This window comes from Sabethes cyaneus, chromosome 3 (assembly GCF_943734655.1).
Source record: "Sabethes cyaneus chromosome 3, idSabCyanKW18_F2, whole genome shotgun sequence".
NCBI classification, from domain to species: Eukaryota; Metazoa; Arthropoda; class Insecta; order Diptera; family Culicidae; genus Sabethes; species Sabethes cyaneus.
In genome coordinates this window covers 206,170,072-206,190,289 of record NC_071355.1, presented here as the reverse complement: position 1 = coordinate 206,190,289, position 20,218 = coordinate 206,170,072, and the positions used below count along the sequence as shown (strand labels likewise).

Here is a 20,218-nt window from a genome sequence, read left to right as displayed (position 1 = left end):
GACTGTCATACAAATAAAACAGAAATTTTTGGCGAATGTGCCATATTTTCTTCTATGTTACCAGCGGTAAGCTGTGAAAGGAAACTAGTAAAACCTTCTCGAATTGACAAAAGACACTGAATCGACGCCGTTAACTTACGTGCCTGATGCCATTCATGAACGTGCGATGAACGTGCTTTGGCTTTAATGTTATTTGTAACCAATGGCCCTTTTAAAGGTCATAAGCGAGTAAAAGTAAAATTATTGAAACATGTCAAGCTACGCATAATCATATTTAAAACAATAATCTGGAAGCTGGTCATTCATTACTATTTCAACCTTTATGATGCACACCAATGATTTTTAAAAGAAATCTTCTATGGCTCAATGGTTGCAGGCCTTGTACTTATGAACCCCCGTCCACGTATTTTCAACGAAGTAGGGTTGTGTACCCAAGGTAAGAGTGATTCAAGTTGTAAATACAATGTTAGGAGAAGGGTTGTGCACCCGTTTGCAGCAATTTTAAACAAATCAAAATTTATTACTGTATAACTCAGTTCAATAAAACAAATGATGATGGCTCTGAGGATGATGGTAAGAGGAAATATATTGATTTTTTTTATGAGGAATGCTTTGGGCACATGCCAGCAGCAATGTTAGAGATGTTATAACTGTATTCACAATGGACGGGTAAATAAAATAAGAAAGTTTACAGGCACGTCAACTGGATTTAAAAGGAAAATATTTAAATCTCATCAATTATTTTTTTAAAAATATTCCCATATTTTTTGTTTTTTTTTTTTGGTTTCGAATAGGATGAGCAGTTTAAGTCGAATTAAACCTTTTGATGTGACGATTAAAGCAAGTAATCTCCCTATCGAATTGGAAACATGGAAATTTGATCTAGAGTCGTTTTTGCGGCCCAACATATCGAAACTCAATATGAGAAACGTGCCCCGTTGGCTTATCTAGGTGGACCAGGTCTTCAAGGGCTGCTAAAACATTTACCGGGAGTGGAAAACGTACGGCACGTAACAGTTGATCCTCCATGTTATGATGTAGCCGTTAAATGCCTTGATGATTATTTTGAGCCTTTTCGACGTAAACCATTTGAACGCCATTTGTTCAATCAAATTGAACAAAAGCCCGGTGAACGGTTTACAGATTTCGTAATGCAACTTAGGAAACAGATTTCAAGATGCTGTTATAAACCGACAATGATTGAAGAGCTCATTGCCGATCGTATCACTCATGGATGTAGTTCTGATGATTTACGCACCAAATTGCTTAAAAAAGACAGGACATTACAAGAGATTATCGCACTGGGGACAAGCTTGGCAGAGTTTTCGTAGAAATCTTCAGATCTAAACAGAAAAAACCTGATTTAATCCACCTAGTGGTGAAAGGAACCTTTGTTATACGGTCTTACTTGCTATTTGAGATAGAAATCGACACGTTTGGTTTACATGAAATTTTTGGAAATTGAATAAGTTTACAAAATTTGAACCAAATAGAAGCACTTATAAATTTTGATAGTTCCTTTTCTCATGAAATTGCTGAGTAAGTTGTTACTAATGAGGGTAAGTGCAAGTAAAAGTAAGTTGTAAGATGAAATATTATTCTTTAACATATACATTGCATAGTAAAGGTCTGGTTTATAAGTTTTTAAACTATGCATAACTTCTTGTAATGCCATTCTATTTGATTCACAACAATAAAGTTTTCTTGAATAAATTTCATCAATTTTTATTAACCTTCGGTTACTCACGCTGTTGTATTTTGTACAACATGTGTAGGTTTTTGAATGCCATATTGTTATAAAGTTACAAATCGTATATTACGTATATACTAACGTATATTCTTCAGTAAACTTGTTATGAGCAAAATGTCGGAATTATTCAATGCATTAATACTTTAAATTGTTAGGAAACAAGATTAGCATAAACCGACATCACAGAAACGAAGCAAATAGCATGTGAGGTGTACCGCAATTGACCCCAACTGGAATTTTCTCTCGTTTCTTCATATGGAAAAATGCTGTCTGTATGCAGCAAAACTACCAGCAAATGTAAAATGTTTAAGATGTATCCGTCTGTTGGTAATCGAGTAATTCGGGGTCAAAATCAGGTTATTTTTTACAATTAAAGTTCTACAGTTCCTAAACAAGCAAACATATAGGTACACTAAATTCAGCAAAGTTATGTATTTTTATTATTTGTATAACTTTGTAATACATGAAAAAGTCATACAACAATTACAAAAAGAGTTAGAATAGAAAAACTGATTTTACAAATTCTTATACAATAAATAAGATTTTCCTACCTTCACTGAAGAGATATAAGGTTGCTGTTTTCAGCAAAATTTCTTGTAATAATATGCTCTAAAAGTTTGCAGAACACATCAATGTGTTGTATTGAAACTGAAGGAAAATAATTTTTTTATTTCACTTTTAGGGGGATTAATCAAAATTCAAATTCTACCAGACGATAGAGCTTTCAATTTTAAGAAACTCTTCCAAAGGTTCGATAAACTTAAAACCAAGTTTTCCTAGTCAAAACTCTAGTGCGCACGTTTTCTTTGGTTTTGGGCTATTGTGCGCGCGAGTAACTGTGTTATAAAAGTTGGCGCGAGTGTTCGAGGGTTAATATCTTTTGACCGGTAAAACCAATTGTTATGAAATTTTGCATATATATTCGTAGTGTGAAAACCTCTCGTTTGATATTAAAATTTTTGAAATTAGGTAAATTATCTTGGTTAAAATCATTATAAATTATTGTTAATTTTGGTGTGGTGTATTCGATTGCTCATAACTTTCAAATTAAACGTCCAATCAGAAAACCATTCAATAGTGATCCATCCGGCTATATTACCTGCCGAATGAAACTAATAGCGCGTAAATCGGTTTGGCCATCTCTGAGAAACAGGCGTTCATTTGTACCTAGTCAAAACAGGTTTTTCAAGCCTAACTTTTAAACTGCTTGTCCGTTTTCAATAAAACTTAGCAAAATGTTTAGTAATAGTAAGAGCTTTCGTTTGGTACTAATATCGTTAAAATTGTTTGCGTGGTTCCGCAGAAAACCGTGTTACGTAGTTTTCACATTTTTGCTTATAACTTTCAAACGAAAAGTCAGACCACGAAACCATTTAATAGTGATATACTAGGCAATAATACCTTTCAAACAAAAGTAATAGCGGTCGAATCGGTTCAGCCATCTCCGAGTAACAGGCGATAGAAAATTCGGAGCGAACACACATACACACATACACACATACACACATACATACACACACACACACACACACACACACACACACACAGACATTGCTCAGTTCGTCGAACCCTATCGATTGGTACATGTGACTCGGCCCTCCGGGCCTTGGATCAATTTCGTGTTTTTCGACCAATTTCTAAACCTTTGTTATATAGTATAACAAAGGTAACAATCATTCAAGATCCAAGATCATCAAGAAGTTAATATAATTCGTCAATCTGATCCACGAAAATATTCAGAAAATGTTCCGGTAATTTTCTGTCGACCCGATACACGTATCAAAAGGGGTATGCAATTCTGGTATCAGCGAGATTCACCAAATGACTGATTTATCTGCTACAGCTGTGGCAAACCAGGCTATATCCAAAGGAGTAACGAATGTCCGACAAAAAGAACAAAATGCGCTAGTTGCGGCAGAATTGGTCATTGGGCTAAGCGATGTTACACTAGAGGTCAGCCAATCAAACGTGGACCTGAGTTTTCTTCAACGTTAAATGAGCCTAAACCGAAGCGCATTCGAGGAGTAGTTGAAGAATCAAAAAGAGATCAAGATAAATACATCTTTTACGCGATGGGTAAGAACATTTCTATGTTCACGATTGGAGGAGTGGAAGTGCCAATGACAATCGATTCGGGTGCCGACGCATATATTGCCAACCGAGCTGTGTGGAATCAGACGAAGGAAGCAGGTGTACGTGTACAGAACATGTCCACAGTGATCGATCTAAACTTGTTGGTGTATGCATCAGCACAACCCATGGATATTACAAGAGTGTTCATGGCAGAGATTGAAGCAGGAGGAAACAAAGATTTTGCAAAGTTCTGTATAGTCGAAAATGACAAACAATGTCTGCTGGGGGATCGAACCGATAAAAAGCTTAAAGTTCTAAAAGTCGGGTTCAATATGGGCGCAGTGCAGGATCAAAGACTGAAACCTTTTCCCAAGTTGTATGTAATCGTTGAAATACCGATTAATATTAACGTGCAACCGGTGCAGCAGCCCTATAGGCGACCTCCCATCGCTCTTGAGCATAAGATAGAAGCAAAATTGCGAGACCTTCTCCAGCAGGATATCATTGAACGGGTAAACGGTCCATCTCTGTGGGTATCCCATATGGTTCCAGCAGAGATGCCAGAAGTGAAGACATGTCTTCATTTTGAAGACATTTTTGTTGCAAAGGAGACTTTTATTTTGAAATGTCGTCGCTTGAAGACATGTCTTCACCGTGCAATTCAAATGGGCAAAAAAATCTGGAAAGCCGGAAGAAGAAGACAAATGAAGACAATTTTCCATGATTCGTGAAGACTTTTCAAAAAATCACCTGGCATCCCTGGGTTCCAGTCAAAAAAGACTCAGGAGCGATAAGATTATGCATCGATATGCGCCAAGCAAATAGAGCGGTTCTGTTCTCAGAGAAACACACTGGTTTCCACAGGTTGACGAATTATTGAGCTTGATGAATGGTGCAGTACGATTTTCGAAGATGGACATCAAGGACGCTTATCATCAAGTGGAAATCTCAGAAACTTCAAGAGCCATTACCACTGTCAACACCAAACATGGCCTATTCAAGTAGATTGGATAGCGACATCTTATTACTTGAAAGTACTTGTTTTCATAAATAAATTCCCTGTTTTTGGTGGATTTCTTAAAAAAAAGAAAAAAGGTTATTTTTCGTGTTCTCTTTATTACTCTTTTTTATTTATCTCAAATAGGTATAAACGTCTAATGTTTGGTGTTAGTTGTGCACCGGAATCATTTCAGAAGGTGATGGAATCAATTATTGCTGGATTAGACGGGATGATCATTTATCTTGGCGATGTTGTAGTCTACGATAAAACCCAGAAAGAACATGATGATAGGTTAAATGCAGTTTTACAAAGAGTGGACGAATACGGAGTACTCTTAAATGATAAGAAATGTGTATATAATGTTAGATCATCGCAATTTCGTGGACATATACTTTCGGTTGAAGGTGTTCGTCCAACGGAGAGCAGAACAGATGCAATTTAGAGATTTAGAGAACCACAGAATGTGTCCGAGCTGAGGAGTTTTCTAGGCTTGATCTGTTACGTTGGCCGTTTTATCCCGAATCTTGTATTAAGAACTGATTCACTGAGACAACTTCTTCGATCAGGGGTTCAGTTTAAATGGACAGAAAGGGAGAAGAAGGATTTTGAAGAAATAAAGCCGCTATTAACATCGATTATTTGCGATTCTTCAATCCTCGAGATCGTACAAAACTGATTGCAGAAGCAAGTCCAACAGGACTCGGTGCAGTTTTACTCCAGGAAGACACAAAAGGTAGAACCAGAGTCATTGCCTAAGCAAGCAAAGCTTTACAGACTGAAAGAAAGGCATTATCGCTGGTATGGAGTGTGGAGAAATTAGTTAGAACGGTATACGGTGGACAGCTTTGAGCGCACATGTACTGCTACTAGGTAATGGTCAGAATCAATATCCGCACTCTGACGGGAGCGTACGTTCGTGATGTTAGTGAAAAACCGGCCCTCTATGAGAACGTGGACAATTTGGTTCATTGTACGTTGGTCAAGTGATCTCCAGGTGGCTTTGTGGATAACCTTGCGCGGGAAAAAGGTGCTTCGGATCACAAGGCCTGTAACTGTAATTCTCGCCGAAATGAAAACCTTCAGAACTTAAGGTGGGTGCCACAGTGCTCGCTGAACGTATGAGCAAAACGAACAAGTTATCATCGACTTTCAACCCTGAGGAGTTCGAGATTATCAAAATGAGTGGGTCGGATGCAACACTTTGTTCCACGGAATCAGATAAAATCTACCATCGAAATAAAGCTCACCTAAAGCCCTTCTCAAAGTAACGATTCAGAGCAACGTCCTAACCAGGGGCGGACTGGGAGCCAAAGGGCCCACCGGGCCTTTGAGATTAGGGGCCCCGTGCAACTTGACTCGACTCAGTCACTGTCGAGTGTCGAGTATCGGGAGAACGGGCAGCATAGCGGCTCGATGCTCGAAACAAAACAAACTCAGTCGTTATTAGGACCGAGTTACCAACTTTTAGCGTGTGCGGCATATTAGCGGTTTACGCTACTTTAGTTTGGACGCATTTTTCTTCAACCCAATCTTCCCAATGTTGTTCTATCGACAATATCCATTTCATTGGCAAAGCAGACGAACTAACTAAAGATTGTGCCTGTGTGTGCTCCTTTAATAACATCCTGTAACGGCATGTTGAACAGTCCACATGAGGGACCATCACGTTGATAAAGTCCACTGCGAGGTTAGAATGGCCATAATTTTACGGTCGATGGAATCATGCGCAACTTTGAAATCAATGAAATAATTGTGCGTAGAATTCTGTATTCATGAAATTTTTGGAGGATCTGCCGCAGCGTGAAAATTTGATTCTTTATTGACCGTGCTTCAGCGAACCCGGAAGAGAACTTTTCGCATTCTGATAAGTGCCATTGTGCAACTTTGCCAGCAATGCAACGTTTTCCTCATCTATCACCCATTCATATTTATGCAGATTTTATGTTATAGGGTTAATGACATGCAAAATTGCAAATATCAAATAAGCTGATTTTATAAATGATGGGATGTAAACAGTTCAATATATATGAGTAGCTTACTGCGTCTTCAAATCAGAACAAAACAGTCCATAGTGCAGGCGATTCCCGTGCCGAGTTGTAGCTATCCCTGGGATTAAACTCTTGGATTTTCCTATAAGAATTCTGCTTCTATAAGCAAGGTATTCTGTGCGAATCCTCTGCAGAATTTCTTCACACGATTCCGATGTGAGGAAGGCCCGAAACTCTACGCGAAGCTTTTTGGTTCGTCCTGGTAGAGCTGCGGAAGAAAGAACCCACCGTCTAAAAATGTCAGTACGAAGATCACGTGCTCGCCAGTCCAGAAGAGAGGTTCGCCAGCAACGACACACGGAGTTTCTACAAAACGGCCAGGTGCAAGAATTTTGCCATGCCTGTGATGTGCAATGATAGTGCTGGCAACCTGCTTACTGACAAAACGACGGTAGCAGCCAGGTGGAAGAGTATTTCCAGACGCTGTTGAATAGAGAAGTAAACACGAAGATCAGCAGGTACAGGATAAGAATTTTGAGCGACGGCAAAACTGTGAAGCCATCAACACAGGAGGAGGTCAAAAGAGCAATCAGTGAGCTGAAAAACGGTAAAGTTGCTGTAAAGGATGCTATCCTGGCCAGGGCTTGAAAAGGGATCGCAAGTTGAATGTGACTGCCGTGAATGCGAACTTTCCGCATTCAAACTCCGCTTTTTGAACGATCATTTGACTGTTTTTTTTTAATCCAGTCAAACTGCCGTTTGCGCTGCTGCCGTCTTACAATTCATGCGGCATCTCAGCAAAAGCAAACAGTCGATCTCCCGTTTTGCTTTGCGCTTTGAGAATATAAACTGCAAACTGACTGGAAGCATACGGTGACGTATTTTTTCGTTTCTCTTTTTGTCTCCAAATCGGCTGCTCACAGTAATAGTTTGTCACCCGGACGTCGGTCCGACGCAAGCAAAATATTCGTTTGTATTGGACGGAGTCCGACCGACTTCTTCCATGCACATGTAGTGGTTGTTTTTTTGTAGTATTGAATCATACGATTGTGCGGTTGCTTTTCGCTAGCGTGGTGATTGCCAGTCATTTGACTGTTTTGCAGTCATTCGCTGCTCCAAACGGTAAAGGCAACTTGATCGGAACGAAAATGTCAAAAAAAAAATCAGAACGCGGTAGTTCTGCTGCCTGCAATCGGCGTTTGACTGAGCAAACTGCCAGTTGTGTTATGCATAGCGTTCGTATTCCACCTCTAAACGGACGGTGTGAACTTGAATGCGTGTTGGTGTGACTGCGGTAGAAAAAAAAAGGATCGGTCGAAGCCCTGATCCTGGCTGAACTTCTAAAAGCGAGGAGCGAGCAGCTGTACGAAACAATTCGCCACCTCATTGTCACGAACAGAATATGGGAGGAAAACAAATCTCGGAGGAGTGGTTGATTGGCATCATTTCCCATAATTTAAAAAACGGACATCGACTTGAGAGTAAAAACTATCGAGACATTACGTTGCTCAATTTTGCCAATAAGGCAATACGTTCCGGGAGTACAACTTGCAGATTCATCATGTTTTTATGGATTTCAAGGCGGCATACGATTCAGTCAAACGAAATGAGCTGTGACAGTTAACGCTAGGACATGGTTTTCCCACAGAACTAGTTACGTTGATTCGTGTGACGCTGGATGAGTAAAAATTATGAGTCAGAATAGCAAATGAGACCTCACGTGCTTTTTGATTTTGCGGATGACGTCGATATCACCGAAATCAAAAGAAGAGCAGCGAAAGAAGCCTTTAGGTCATTTATTGAGAAATTGGGACTTACCATTAACACCGTCAAAACGAAGTACATGGCGCAGAAATCCAAATGGTGTTGGTGTCGAAGAGGAACTGAATATATTTTGGTATGCTCGTGATATGTGACAACGATGTAAGTCGCAAAATAAAACGACTAATTGCAGCTACGAATTGGCCTTTACGCAGGCATTACATTTTGTAGCTGAAGTCCCGTAGCTTGCAAATTCGCATAAACTGACGCTCTAGAGAACACTAATCCTTTCGGTGGCCCTTTACGCACATGAATCATGGACGCTAAAAGAAGCTAATCGACGAATGCTTCGGGTTTTAGCATAATATTGCAAAATCCAAAATGGCGTGTAGCGCAGACGCATGAACCACGAGCTGTATTAAGAATGCAAATATACTGTTATAATGAAGATAGTACAGTGTGACAGTCTGCGCTGGGCTGGTCACGTGTCTAGAATGCTCGACGAAGGAGTAACCAAAATTATTTTAAGCATAGAATCAAGAAGAGGCCGTAGACTTCGGAGTAGACATCGCACTGATAGATGTGCGCTATCGAGGATGATGCACGTTCAGCTGGTGTTCGAGGGGTTTGAAGAAAGGTAGCCCAGGATTGAGTACTGAAGGACCATAATTCATTCGGCGCAGGATCGATAACGGACCGTTGCCACTGAAGTAAACTAAGTATGGAGCTTAAACCGACAGTTCGATATTTATAAGTAGTCAAATAACTGCGGATGAAATACTAATTCTACTTTTAATTACTCAGAATTGAAGCTGGTAATATTTTTTGAGCTTGGACCCCAACAGCTCAACTTAAATGGTTTCATGAATCACGGGGTCCCAGCAATAGAATATTCGTGAGTCATAGAAAAAGTTTAATTGAAATAGAAATTTTGGTTTAAAGTTCGGGGCCCCAATAGTCCCATTTGAAGCTGAATTTTCAATCATCAAATCGGTTGATTTCATAAATCATGGGGCCTCAGCAATTGAACATTCGTGAGTCATAGAAAAAGTTTAACTGAAATAAAAATTTTGGAAAATTTAATTTTGTGTAACGACGAAATTTTTACTGGGGCCCACCGGGCATTTGCCCGGTTGCCCGGTGGGCCAGTCCGCCCCTGGTCCTAACGATCACTGCGTGTACCGGCGTATCTAAAAGACAACCAGACTGTTTAAGACTATCGTGTGTAGGTGGGATGTCGGGCCGAGCCTAACTTCGACCCTTTTGTGCAGCAAAGATTAAGAGTGGTGTGGCGAGTCACCCTGTTCAGTTCTGGTGAGTGATTGTGTTGTAGTTCGGTGCTGAGGGAGACGAACGCAAACAGCGAGAATAAGCGGTTGTAATTCATACGATTAACGGGAAACTAGCCCTCATTAACTTTTCGTCGGAAAGCCCAATTTCGGAAACAGTTTTTCGGCACAAAAGCGGGATTCTGTTTATAAAAATGTAAATACTGCATTCTTCTTGCCAATCTGAACACAGCGAATATATTTTCATAAACAGAATTTTTGTTTCAAACAAAAAAAACTGCTTTTGAAATAGTTGTGATCAGCTCCGTAATCCTACAGATCCATACATAAAACGAGAGGGCATTAATTAAAATTTTGGATGCAAAAAAAGTGGACGTTAATTCGAATTTTGGACGTGAATAGAAACGACATTATTTCGAATTTTCTAAAACTACCTAATGATTTTTGACGACGTCCTTAATTCAAATTTTAAACGTAAAACTAGAAGACGGTAATTGAAATTTCAGACGTAAAACGAGAGGACGTTAATTCAAATTTCGGATGTAAAAAAGTGGACGTAAAACGAACACCTAAAATGAATGGACGTAAAAAGAGGTTCTAGGCTCAACAGAGTAGTTGCAATTTATTTGTAATGGATATTTAATTTTCTGTATCATAACATATTTTACTTGTCGTTTTCCTCAGCAAGACAATGTGTTACAGTCTTCGTCTTCACAAATATCGCAGAGCTGCATCACTTTTCCTTCGTACGATTCAATGGCAAAACTATCTGTAAGATTTAAAAAAATATCTTGGCGTATTACAATATCAATGTATGACTAACAAAAAACCTTGGTCGTAATAATCATAGACAACAACGTAAGCTGGTCGATGTAATGCTACTTTGTATTTGCGATAGGATGTCACTATGAAACAATTCGCTTCCGGTCCTAGATTGTCATAGTAAACAACTACCGAGGTGGCAGCGAATCGTAATTCAGTTTTCTGCAAAAATTAATAATATTAACTTACTTAGCATATTGTAGTATTTTACACCAACCATAATTTTTTTAGACAAATCTTTCACTCCTTCCGTATCTACGACCATTCCGCTGGGGAAAAATACCTCAACTAAAGCCATACTAGAGTGGGTGTACGCTTCGTTTGGGATATAACTGACGCAGATCTTCAGGTGCTGCACATGAATGGTCGTTGTATCTAGCACTGTTACATTCAAATTAAAACTTTGCTTCGACACATTAATATTTTGATAGTATTCAGAAGCTACTAGGAAGAACCCGATTCCAATTCCGGTAATTTCTACATTTAACCTACGAATATCGTTCGGTATAGGTTGATTCAGAACTACCATGGAATTTTCTTTGTCGATGTTGAAGGTATAACGTGCATTTGGCTTGTGTGTTACAATGGCTCTATAATCATTTCTACCGGTTGCTGCTGAAAACTTGGCAAGTGCTTTCAACCCAACGAATGTATCTTGGGTCCCACGAAATCCACCTAAGGCGGAACGATTTCTTACCAACCATCGCATAATAGGAAATCCATCAAGATATTTGCGCATAGCAGTGTACGATAGTAATGCGTATCCGGCAATCTCAACCTCAACCGGTGGCCGTTGCCAGTATCGTTCAGTATGTTGTCTATAGAATATAGAGGTTTCTAAGAGTTTTTTTAGAAAATGCTCACTTTTCGGTCGACCACCAAGCAACAGTGCATACGTTGCCAATGCTAAATCATATTCATCAGTCATCTTGTACAGATTTGTCTCCAGAAATGCTATTGTTTTGTTTACAATTTGTTGGTGTGTTGTTGCAATGTCTTTGTTTTCCAAAAAGGCAATTAGTACATAAGCCGTAAGTGCATAGTTCGTCGAGCGTAGCCCTCCTTGCAACTCAGCATTTATAACACGACCAACCTCATTGAATCTGCCTTCCTCAGTTTGAATGGAAGCCAACCAATTAAATGCATCTTCAACTATCGTTTTATTTACTTCAATGTATTGGGCAGCGATTTTAAAGGACTTTGCTACGAAAGCTGTTAAGAATGTACTGCCTATGCTGTCATTACCTCCCCAAATGCTGAAGGAACTGTCAGATCGCTTGTATTTCAATTGATTTTGATAGCCACTCTGTAAATAATCAATTGCTTTTTTCCGAACTTCTTCGGAAGGATTTCCACTTTCAGAAAGGTAGTCTAAAATAACGATATTGGAAGCAAACTTGGCTATATTTTGTTCTCCGTTCCCAGTTGGCAGATGAATCAATGACTCCAAATTACTGATTGGTGTGTCACACAATTTCGCTGTAACATTGAAAATAAATCTATTGTTGAAATATACGAAAATGCACATTCAGCCGGTAATATGCTATTTGTTTATTTCGTAATCAACTCTTAAAAAACACATGCGGAGAAAACTTTTAGCAACTGAGTTATTATCCTACCAATTTGTTTTCAAAGGTTTCATATTTAGTTTTCGATGTGCAGCGTATTACCGGCTGAAAAATTATATATTTACCAATGAGTGCAAAGTTAATCATGACAGATCCTTCGTCAATGTCCCTTGGAATACCAATATATATGCTAAAACTTTTCTGACCATGTTGTTGTAAATCGAAAAACCTGTCTTCATTATTTTCGTAACGTCGGCTTTCCGGGGTTACTTGTAGCATCCGTTCGACAGTATCAGAAGCGAGTAAATTGATTGCTTCAACTTTTATTGCTATTTCGCCTAGTCTTCTTGCTATAATCATAAAGAATATTGGGTGGCCATTAGATTTCGGCACGAGTACAGTTTTGGTCTGGCGTGTTGCTAAAATAATGCAAATTGTTGAAATTTCTTCCAATCGATTGATGCAAGTACAAAACCTACTGTCATTAAAAGACTGTCCAACGAACTCAATTTCATTATTCTTGTTAAAAAGTGTTACTTCTGTACTAAGCGCATTTTCCAAAATGTTATAAATCGTCACCTGAATCGTAGTTACGGCATTACGCTTTATGGAATGCGGCAAATTGAGTACAATGTAGAACAACGGTTTCTTCACCACCAACGTCAGTGGTTGTTTAATTATTCCTAATCCTAGTGTGGGACTAAGCGCAAATCCTGAAACTGTCCACGAGGTTATGTCATCAGGCACACTGTCGCTGAAGCTAAGCTTATGCTGTTTGCTATTCATGACATTGTTTTTCCAAAACCATGCTTTGGGGAGTTCAGTCCTGGTGTACATAGGCTTTTGAATATTTTCAACTAATGGACAATGTTCACCAACCCCATTCATTTCATTCCCAGGATAAGCTAAATAAAAACTTAAATAGCTAAATTTGAAATATTATACCGTATTCGGACATACACACCGTTGTCAAACTCAGCAGTAGTTCTCATAAATAATCCCATGACCTGGAAATAAACATTTTAGCTATTTGCTGGAAATTTGACAAATTAGTTAAAATACGTAAAATATACGAGTAACTGCAAAATTTCTGGAACGTAGCCAAAGTCATATCTATACAACATTTCTTTACGTACATTTAACGGATCATATTCACTTTGGTGGGTGCACTCATATAGAGCCAAGTCGTTGAGCACATCTTTTTCGGTTAAATCATGTCCTGTGCGGTCCAATAAAGCTGAAGTTTGATCGGTAGCCCACAATGCGATATAGGAATCTTTAGCAGTTTTAACGTCCGCATAGAAATCCTGACCGGTATGGTATTTCATAGCATCCAAGGTAACCGAGAACTGCAAGAATTCATTTTTATTTTATTTTTTATCTTTTTTACCATAAACATATTCACTTCATTATTAAACGTATCAAAATTAAACTCCATGTCATCGTAAATTAGAACTTCGTTAATATAGAAAACAATGATCCGTGCTTTAGGTGCCATTTGAGAAGTGAGCACAAGCTTAAAATTGGTTCTTTTCTGATTTCGTACCGGTTCATATCCAGAGGCGATCACACTGCCTCTCGATGTGACTATGTAAGAGAAGTAGCTTAACGGCTCTGTGCTACTGATTTCGAAAAAGAGCGAGGTGTTAACACGGATTCTAGAAGTAAATTGATTTTTTTTCTAAAAAACTAAACATTTGGTAAGATAGTTTCATACAAACTTACCGCTGGTTAGGTTTCAAAGCGATTCGTAAAAAATTTAATTTACTGTTTGGTTGAGTACCATCGATGGAATCAACAAGTTCATAGTCATGTGTGTGATATTTTACCTGCAAAACCGCAATATAACTAAACAGATTTAATACAATTTATTAAGGTAAACTATTTATATTTTCTAATTCCTGTTCATAGTTGGTTAATTAGAAAATATAAATGTAGAAATGCAAATAAATTCAGTCCAAAATAATATTTACTCTAGGAATTTGATGACCTCTATGTCCTGCCCTATGCATATATCTTTTTACCTTTGTTATACTATAACAAAGGTTTAAAAATTGGTCGAAAAACACGAAATTGATCCGAGGCCCGGAGGGCCAAGTCACATATACCAATCGATAGGGTTCGACGAACTGAGCAATGTCTGTGTGTGTGTATGTATGTATGTGTGTGTGTGTGCGCTTCATTTTCTATCGCCTGTTTCTCGGAGATGGCTGAACCGATTCGTTCGATTTTACTTTTGTTTGAAAGGTACTATTGCCTAGTGTATCACTATCGAGTTGTTTCATGGTCCGACTTTTTGTTTAAAAGTTATGAGTAAAACCCGATTTAATCCACCTAGTGGTGAAAGGAACCTTTGTTATACGGTCTTACTTGCTATTTGAGATAGAAATCGACACGTCTTCGAAACATAATTCATCTATTGGTTAACGTTGCCTGGTGCGTTGGTTTTCATTAAATTTTTGGAAATTTAATAAGTTTACAAAATTTGAACAAAATAGCAGCACCTATAAATTTTGATAGATCCTTTTTTCATGAAATTACTGAGTAAGGGTAAGCTGGTTGTTTCTAATTTGAGTAAGTGCAAGTAAAAGCAAGTTATAAGAGGAAATATTATTCTTTAACATACATATACATTGCGTAGTAAAAGTCTAGTTCATAGGTTTTTGAACTACGCATAAATTTCGGTAACGCCATTATTTTTGATTGACATCAATAAAGTTTTCTTGAATAAATTTCATCAATTTCTATTAACCTTCGATTACTCACGCTGTTGCATTTTGTACAACACGTGTAGGTTTTTGAATGCCATATTGTTATAAAGTTATAAATCTCTGCTTAACTAACGTATGTTCAACAATTACCTTGTTATGAGCAAAATGTCATAATTATGCATTAATACTTTAAATTGTTGGGCAAATAGATCAGCATAAACTGACATCACAGAAACGAAGCAATCAGCATGTGAGTTGTACCGCGATTGGCCCTGGAAGTTTCTCTCGTTTCTTCATATGTAAAAATGGGTTCTGTATGCAGCAACACAATTAGCAAATATAAAATGTTTAAAATGTATCTGTTGGTAGTCGAGTCATTCGGGGTCAAAATTAAGGCTTTTTTTTAATCAAAGTTCTACAGTACCTAAACAAACAAACATAGAGGTATACTATATTAATCAAAGTTGTGTATTTTTACTATTTATACAATTTTGTAATACATGAAAAAGGAATACAACAATTACAAAAAGAGCTAAAATAGAAAAAACTGATCTTACAAATTCATATACAATAAATAAGATTTTTCTCTCTTCGCTTAATAGATAGAAGGTTACTGTATTCAACAAAATTTCTTGTAATAATATGTTCTAAAACTTTGCAGAACACATCAATGTGTTATATTGAAACTGAAGAAAAATATTTTTTTTATTTCACTTTTAGGGGGATTAATCAAAATTTAAATTGCACAAGACGATAGAACTTTCAATTTTAAGAAATTCTTCCGAAGTTCCATAAACTTAAAACCAAGTTTTCCCAGTCAAAATTCTAATGCGCATGTCTTTTTGGCTTTGGGCCATTGTGCGCGCGAGTAACCGAATTACAAAAGTCGGCGCGAGTGTTGGAGGGTTAATATCTTTTGATCGGCAAAACCGATTCTTCTGAAATTTTGCAGATATATTTGTAGCATTAAAATCTCTAATTTGATGCCAAAATAATTCAAACTAGATAAATCATCTTAGATGAAATCGTTATAAATTATTGTAAATTTTAATGCGTTGTATTCAATTGATCATAACTTTCAAATTAAACGTCCAATCAAAAAACAAATCAATGGTGATCTATTAGGTTATGTTAGCTGTCAAATGAGACTAATAGCGTCTAAATCGGTTTAGTCATTTCTAAGAAACAGGCGATAATTATTACCTTGTCAAAACAGGTTTTTTAAGCATAACTTTTAAACTGATTGTTTGTTTTCAATAAAATTTATCCGAAAAATTTAGTGTTAACAAGAGCTTTCATTCGATACCAAGATCGTTGAAATCGGTCATTTGGGTCCGGAGAAAATCGTGTCACGTAATTTTTACTTTTTTACTTATAACTTTTAAACGAAATGTCGGACCTCGAAACAATTCAATAGTGATATACTAGGCAATAATATCTTTCAAACAAAAGTAATAGCGAACAAATCGGTTCTGCCATCTCCGAGAAATAGGCGATAGAAAAGTTGCGCCCCGCACATACATACACACACACACACACACACACACACACACACACACACACACACACACACACACACACACACACACAGACATTGCTCAGTTCGTCGAACCCTGTCGATTGGTATATGTGGCTCGGCCCTCCGGGCCTCGGATCAATTTCGTGTTTTTCGACCAATTCCTAAACCTTTGTTATAGTATAACAAAGGTAAAAATGTGAAAACTACCTGACACGATTTTCTCCGCAACTACACAACCGATTTTAATGATCTTAGTACCAAATGAAAGCTCTTGCTATAATATAAAAATTGATAGGAAGTTTTATTGAGAACAAACAAGTAGTTTAAAAGTTAACCTTAAAAAACTGGTTTTGACAAGGTAATAATTATCGCCTGTTTCTCAGAGATGGCTAAACCGATTTTTGTGCAATTAGTCTCATTTGAAAGGCAATATAGTCTAATAGATCACTATTGATTTTTTTTTGATTGGACGTTTAATTTGAAAGTTATGAACATACGTGTACAACACATCAAAATTAACAATAATTTATAATAATTTTACCCAAGACAATTTATCAAGTTTCAATTATTTTGGATTACCTACGAATGGCCGAAACACAAATGGCCGAATCACGAATGGCCGAAACGAAAGGTTTTGACACTGCGAATGTATCTGCAAAATTTCATAAGAATTAGTTTTGCCGGTCAAAGGATATTGACCCTCGAACACTCGCGCCAACTTTTTAACACGGTTACTCGCGCGCACAATAGCCCAAAATCAAAAAAAAAACGTGCGCATTAGAGTTTTGACTGGGCAAACTTGGTATTAGATTTATCGAACTTTTGGAAGCGTTTCTTGAAATTGAAAACTCTATCGTCTGGTAGAATTTAAATTTTGATTAATCCCCGTTAAAGTGAAATAAAAAAATTATTTTTCTTCAGTTTCAATATAACACATTGACGAGTTTTGCAAAGTTTTAGAGCATATTATTACAAGAAATTTTGCTGAAGACAGTAACCTTCTATCTATTTAGCGAAGATAGAAAAACCTTATTTATTGTATATGAATTTGTAAAATCAGTTTCTCTATTTCAGTTCTTTTTGGAATTGCTGTATGACTTTTACATATATTACAAAGTTGTACAAATAGTTAAAATACACAACTTTGCTAAATATAGTATACCTCTATGTTTGCTTGTTCAGGAATTGTAGAACTTTGATTATAAAAAATACCCTAATTTTGACTCCGAATTACTTGACTATCAACAGACGGATACATTTTAAACATTTTACATTTGCTGATAGTTTTGCTGCAGAAAAACACCATTTTTCCATATGAAGAAACGAGAGAAAATTCCGGTTGGAGTCAATTGCGGTACACCTCACATGTTGATTGCTTCATTTTTGTGATGTCAGTTTATGCTGATCTGTTTTCTTAACAATTTAAAGTATAAATGCATTGAATAGTTATGACATTTTGCTCATAACAAGTTTATTTAAGAATAAACGATAGTTAAACAACGATTTGTAACTTTATAACAATATGGCATTCAAAAACCTACACGTGTTGTACAAAATACCACAGCGTGACTAACCGAAGGTTGATAAAAATTTATGAAATTTATTCAAGAAAACTTTATTGATGTGAAACAAATAGAATGTCATTACAGGAAATTATGCATAGTTCAAAAACTTATAAACTAGACCTTCACTACGCAATGTATATGTTAAAGAATAGTATTTCCCCTTACAACTTACTTTTACTTGCACTTACTCACATTAATAACAACTGACTCCGCAATTTCATGGAAAAAGGATCTATCAAAATTTATAAGTGTTCCTATTTTGTTCAAATTTTGTTAAGTTTACAATTTCCATACAATTCAATTTCCAAAAATTTTATGTAAACCAACGCACTACGCAACGTTAACCAATAGATGAATTATGTTCCGAAGACGTGTCGATTTCTCTCTTAAATAGCAAGTAGGACCGTATAACAAAGGTTCCTTTCACCACTAGGTGGATTAAATCAGGTTTTTATAGTATTTCTATAAATATAAATTTGATTTAAAAAAGTTGAAAAAATACTGTTTTTTCAACACTACGTGGCAAAGCTGATAAATAACCTCAGCACTAGAAGCATCGCTGAAGTGAAGGTGTCTTTTGAGAAACAAATAGAAACTCCTAAAAGATGAAAAACTTCTAAAAAAAAACTACAAGGTATACAGCCCTAAGGGTTGTACGAGAGGGTGACGTAGAACTAGATCAGATCATTAGATCAAAGACTAATGTAAACTGCATTTCTGGCATATGTATGTTTATAAGAAACTGTGAGTGCCATTGTTTAAGTGAATGTTTAAAAGAGAAGAGCGAAATATTCAGATTCGATTCTTTATTGAATGCAATGGTGGCTTTGAAAATATGTGGACGGGGGTTCATAAGTACAACGCCTGCAACCATTGAGTCATACAAATTTCTTTTAGAAATCACTTGTGTGCATCATAAAGGTTAAAATAGTAATGAATGACCAGCCCACAGATTATTGTATTAAATATGATTATGCGTAGCATGACATGTTTCAATAATCTTACTTTAACTCGCTTGTGGCCTTTAAAAAGGCCATTGGTTACAAATAACATTGAAGCCAAAGCACGTTCATCGCTAATATGACCTGCCATTCGAATGTTCTTCTCTTTTGACATGAATGGCAATAGGCACGTAAGTTAGCGACGTTGATTCACTGTCTCTTGCTCCGAGAAGGTTTTACTAGTTTACTTTCACAGCTTACCGCTTGTTACATAGCAAAAAATATGGTACTACGATAAATTTTCTGTTTTATTTGTATTAGAGTCCTTATCCTCCTACCACAGGGGTGAGGGGTTTCAAACCGTCATAAAATAAATTCATTTATCTAAAACCCGCACATACCAAATTTAATTCCATTTGCTTGACTAGCTCTCGAGTTATGCGGAAATTTGTGTTTCATTTGTATAAGAGCCCTGTTAAAAGACTGATGGGTCTCAGTACACCATAGAAAAAAGTGTAAGGGTCCATGCCTAGTGGCACGGGCGCAGGCTTGAAGTAGGACTATGAATGTAGCGCAATTCGTCTCTCAATGCTAGAGCCGGTGATTTTTGTATGAATTTCATATATAGATGCTCAAGTTGCGCATTAAAGAATTGTGTTCTTACATGTGAGAAATTCATAATTTCAACTCTTCAGCTAATTTATATGGTGGACCTGAAAAGGTCCGTTCATTAATCTCTAATTCTCAAATTTCTGACTCGTAGTGTCCATTGTCAACTTTCGTCCTTCAGATGGGCTTAGTGATGTCCGTTAATCGTTCGATTAATTCAACTAATCGAATAACACAAGGAATATTCGAATAATTTTTAATCGAATAATGCCAGCACGAGTAGTTGAATTAATCGAATAGTTCAATCAGTACGTATAATCCCCGAATAATGCTCGGTAATCGTTCATAATCGTTCAATTAATCGAATTATGCAAAGAAATATGCGAATATTTCTAATCGAAGACCACTAGACCTTTCCAGTTATGTGTGTATTGGTGCTAGAAAATGAGTCAAACAACAACAGTAAACAAAAGAGATGCATTCCTTTGTCACCAAGGTACAGAATGAGTTTCGTCTTCCGCTGGCTTAAATACCAGCAAATTTTCAAAATATGTGCTTGAATTTGGAACAGGATGAAAAATTTGACCGAAATATGTGCTCTGCAGTGTGGCAAACGGATAAA

General features: G+C 37.1%; 2 protein-coding genes across 2 annotated transcripts; one reads left to right on the top strand and one right to left on the bottom strand.

Annotated features, from left to right (window-relative positions):
• The first annotated feature begins 3,822 nt into the window (after positions 1-3,822).
• Positions 3,823-5,265, top strand: LOC128740626 (uncharacterized). The gene is made up of 3 exons (XM_053836187.1): positions 3,823-4,335; positions 4,688-4,824; positions 4,968-5,265. The coding sequence occupies exons 1-3, from the start codon at positions 3,823-3,825 to the stop codon at positions 5,263-5,265; spliced, it is 948 nt and encodes a 315-aa protein (XP_053692162.1).
• Positions 5,266-10,541: 5,276 nt separating this feature from the next.
• LOC128740625 (thioester-containing protein 1 allele R1-like) lies at positions 10,542-13,749 on the bottom strand. Its single transcript, XM_053836186.1, has 8 exons — positions 13,642-13,749; positions 13,325-13,600; positions 13,216-13,258; positions 12,731-13,156; positions 12,377-12,670; positions 10,901-12,162; positions 10,692-10,845; positions 10,542-10,630 (listed from the first exon to the last, which is right to left on the bottom strand). The coding sequence occupies exons 1-8, from the start codon at positions 13,747-13,749 to the stop codon at positions 10,542-10,544; spliced, it is 2,652 nt and encodes an 883-aa protein (XP_053692161.1).
• Positions 13,750-20,218: the final 6,469 nt, after the last annotated feature.

Excerpts from the sequence above, each read along its gene's own strand:
- LOC128740626 (XM_053836187.1), top strand. The coding sequence starts at position 3,823 with ATGGGTAAGAACATTTCTATGTTCACGATTGGAGGAGTGGAAGTGCCA. Across the intron at positions 4,336-4,687 it reads AGCAGGATATCATTGAACGG|GTTGACGAATTATTGAGCTT; the intron begins GTAAACGGTCCA and ends TGGTTTCCACAG. Across the intron at positions 4,825-4,967 it reads ACCAAACATGGCCTATTCAA|GTATAAACGTCTAATGTTTG; the intron begins GTAGATTGGATA and ends TATCTCAAATAG.
- LOC128740625 (XM_053836186.1), bottom strand. The coding sequence starts at position 13,749 with ATGGCACCTAAAGCACGGATCATTGTTTTCTATATTAACGAAGTTCTA. Across the intron at positions 12,671-12,730 it reads TGGACAGTCTTTTAATGACA|CAACACGCCAGACCAAAACT; the intron begins GTAGGTTTTGTA and ends GCATTATTTTAG. Across the intron at positions 12,163-12,376 it reads GATTAACTTTGCACTCATTG|CGAAATTGTGTGACACACCA; the intron begins GTAAATATATAA and ends TCAATGTTACAG.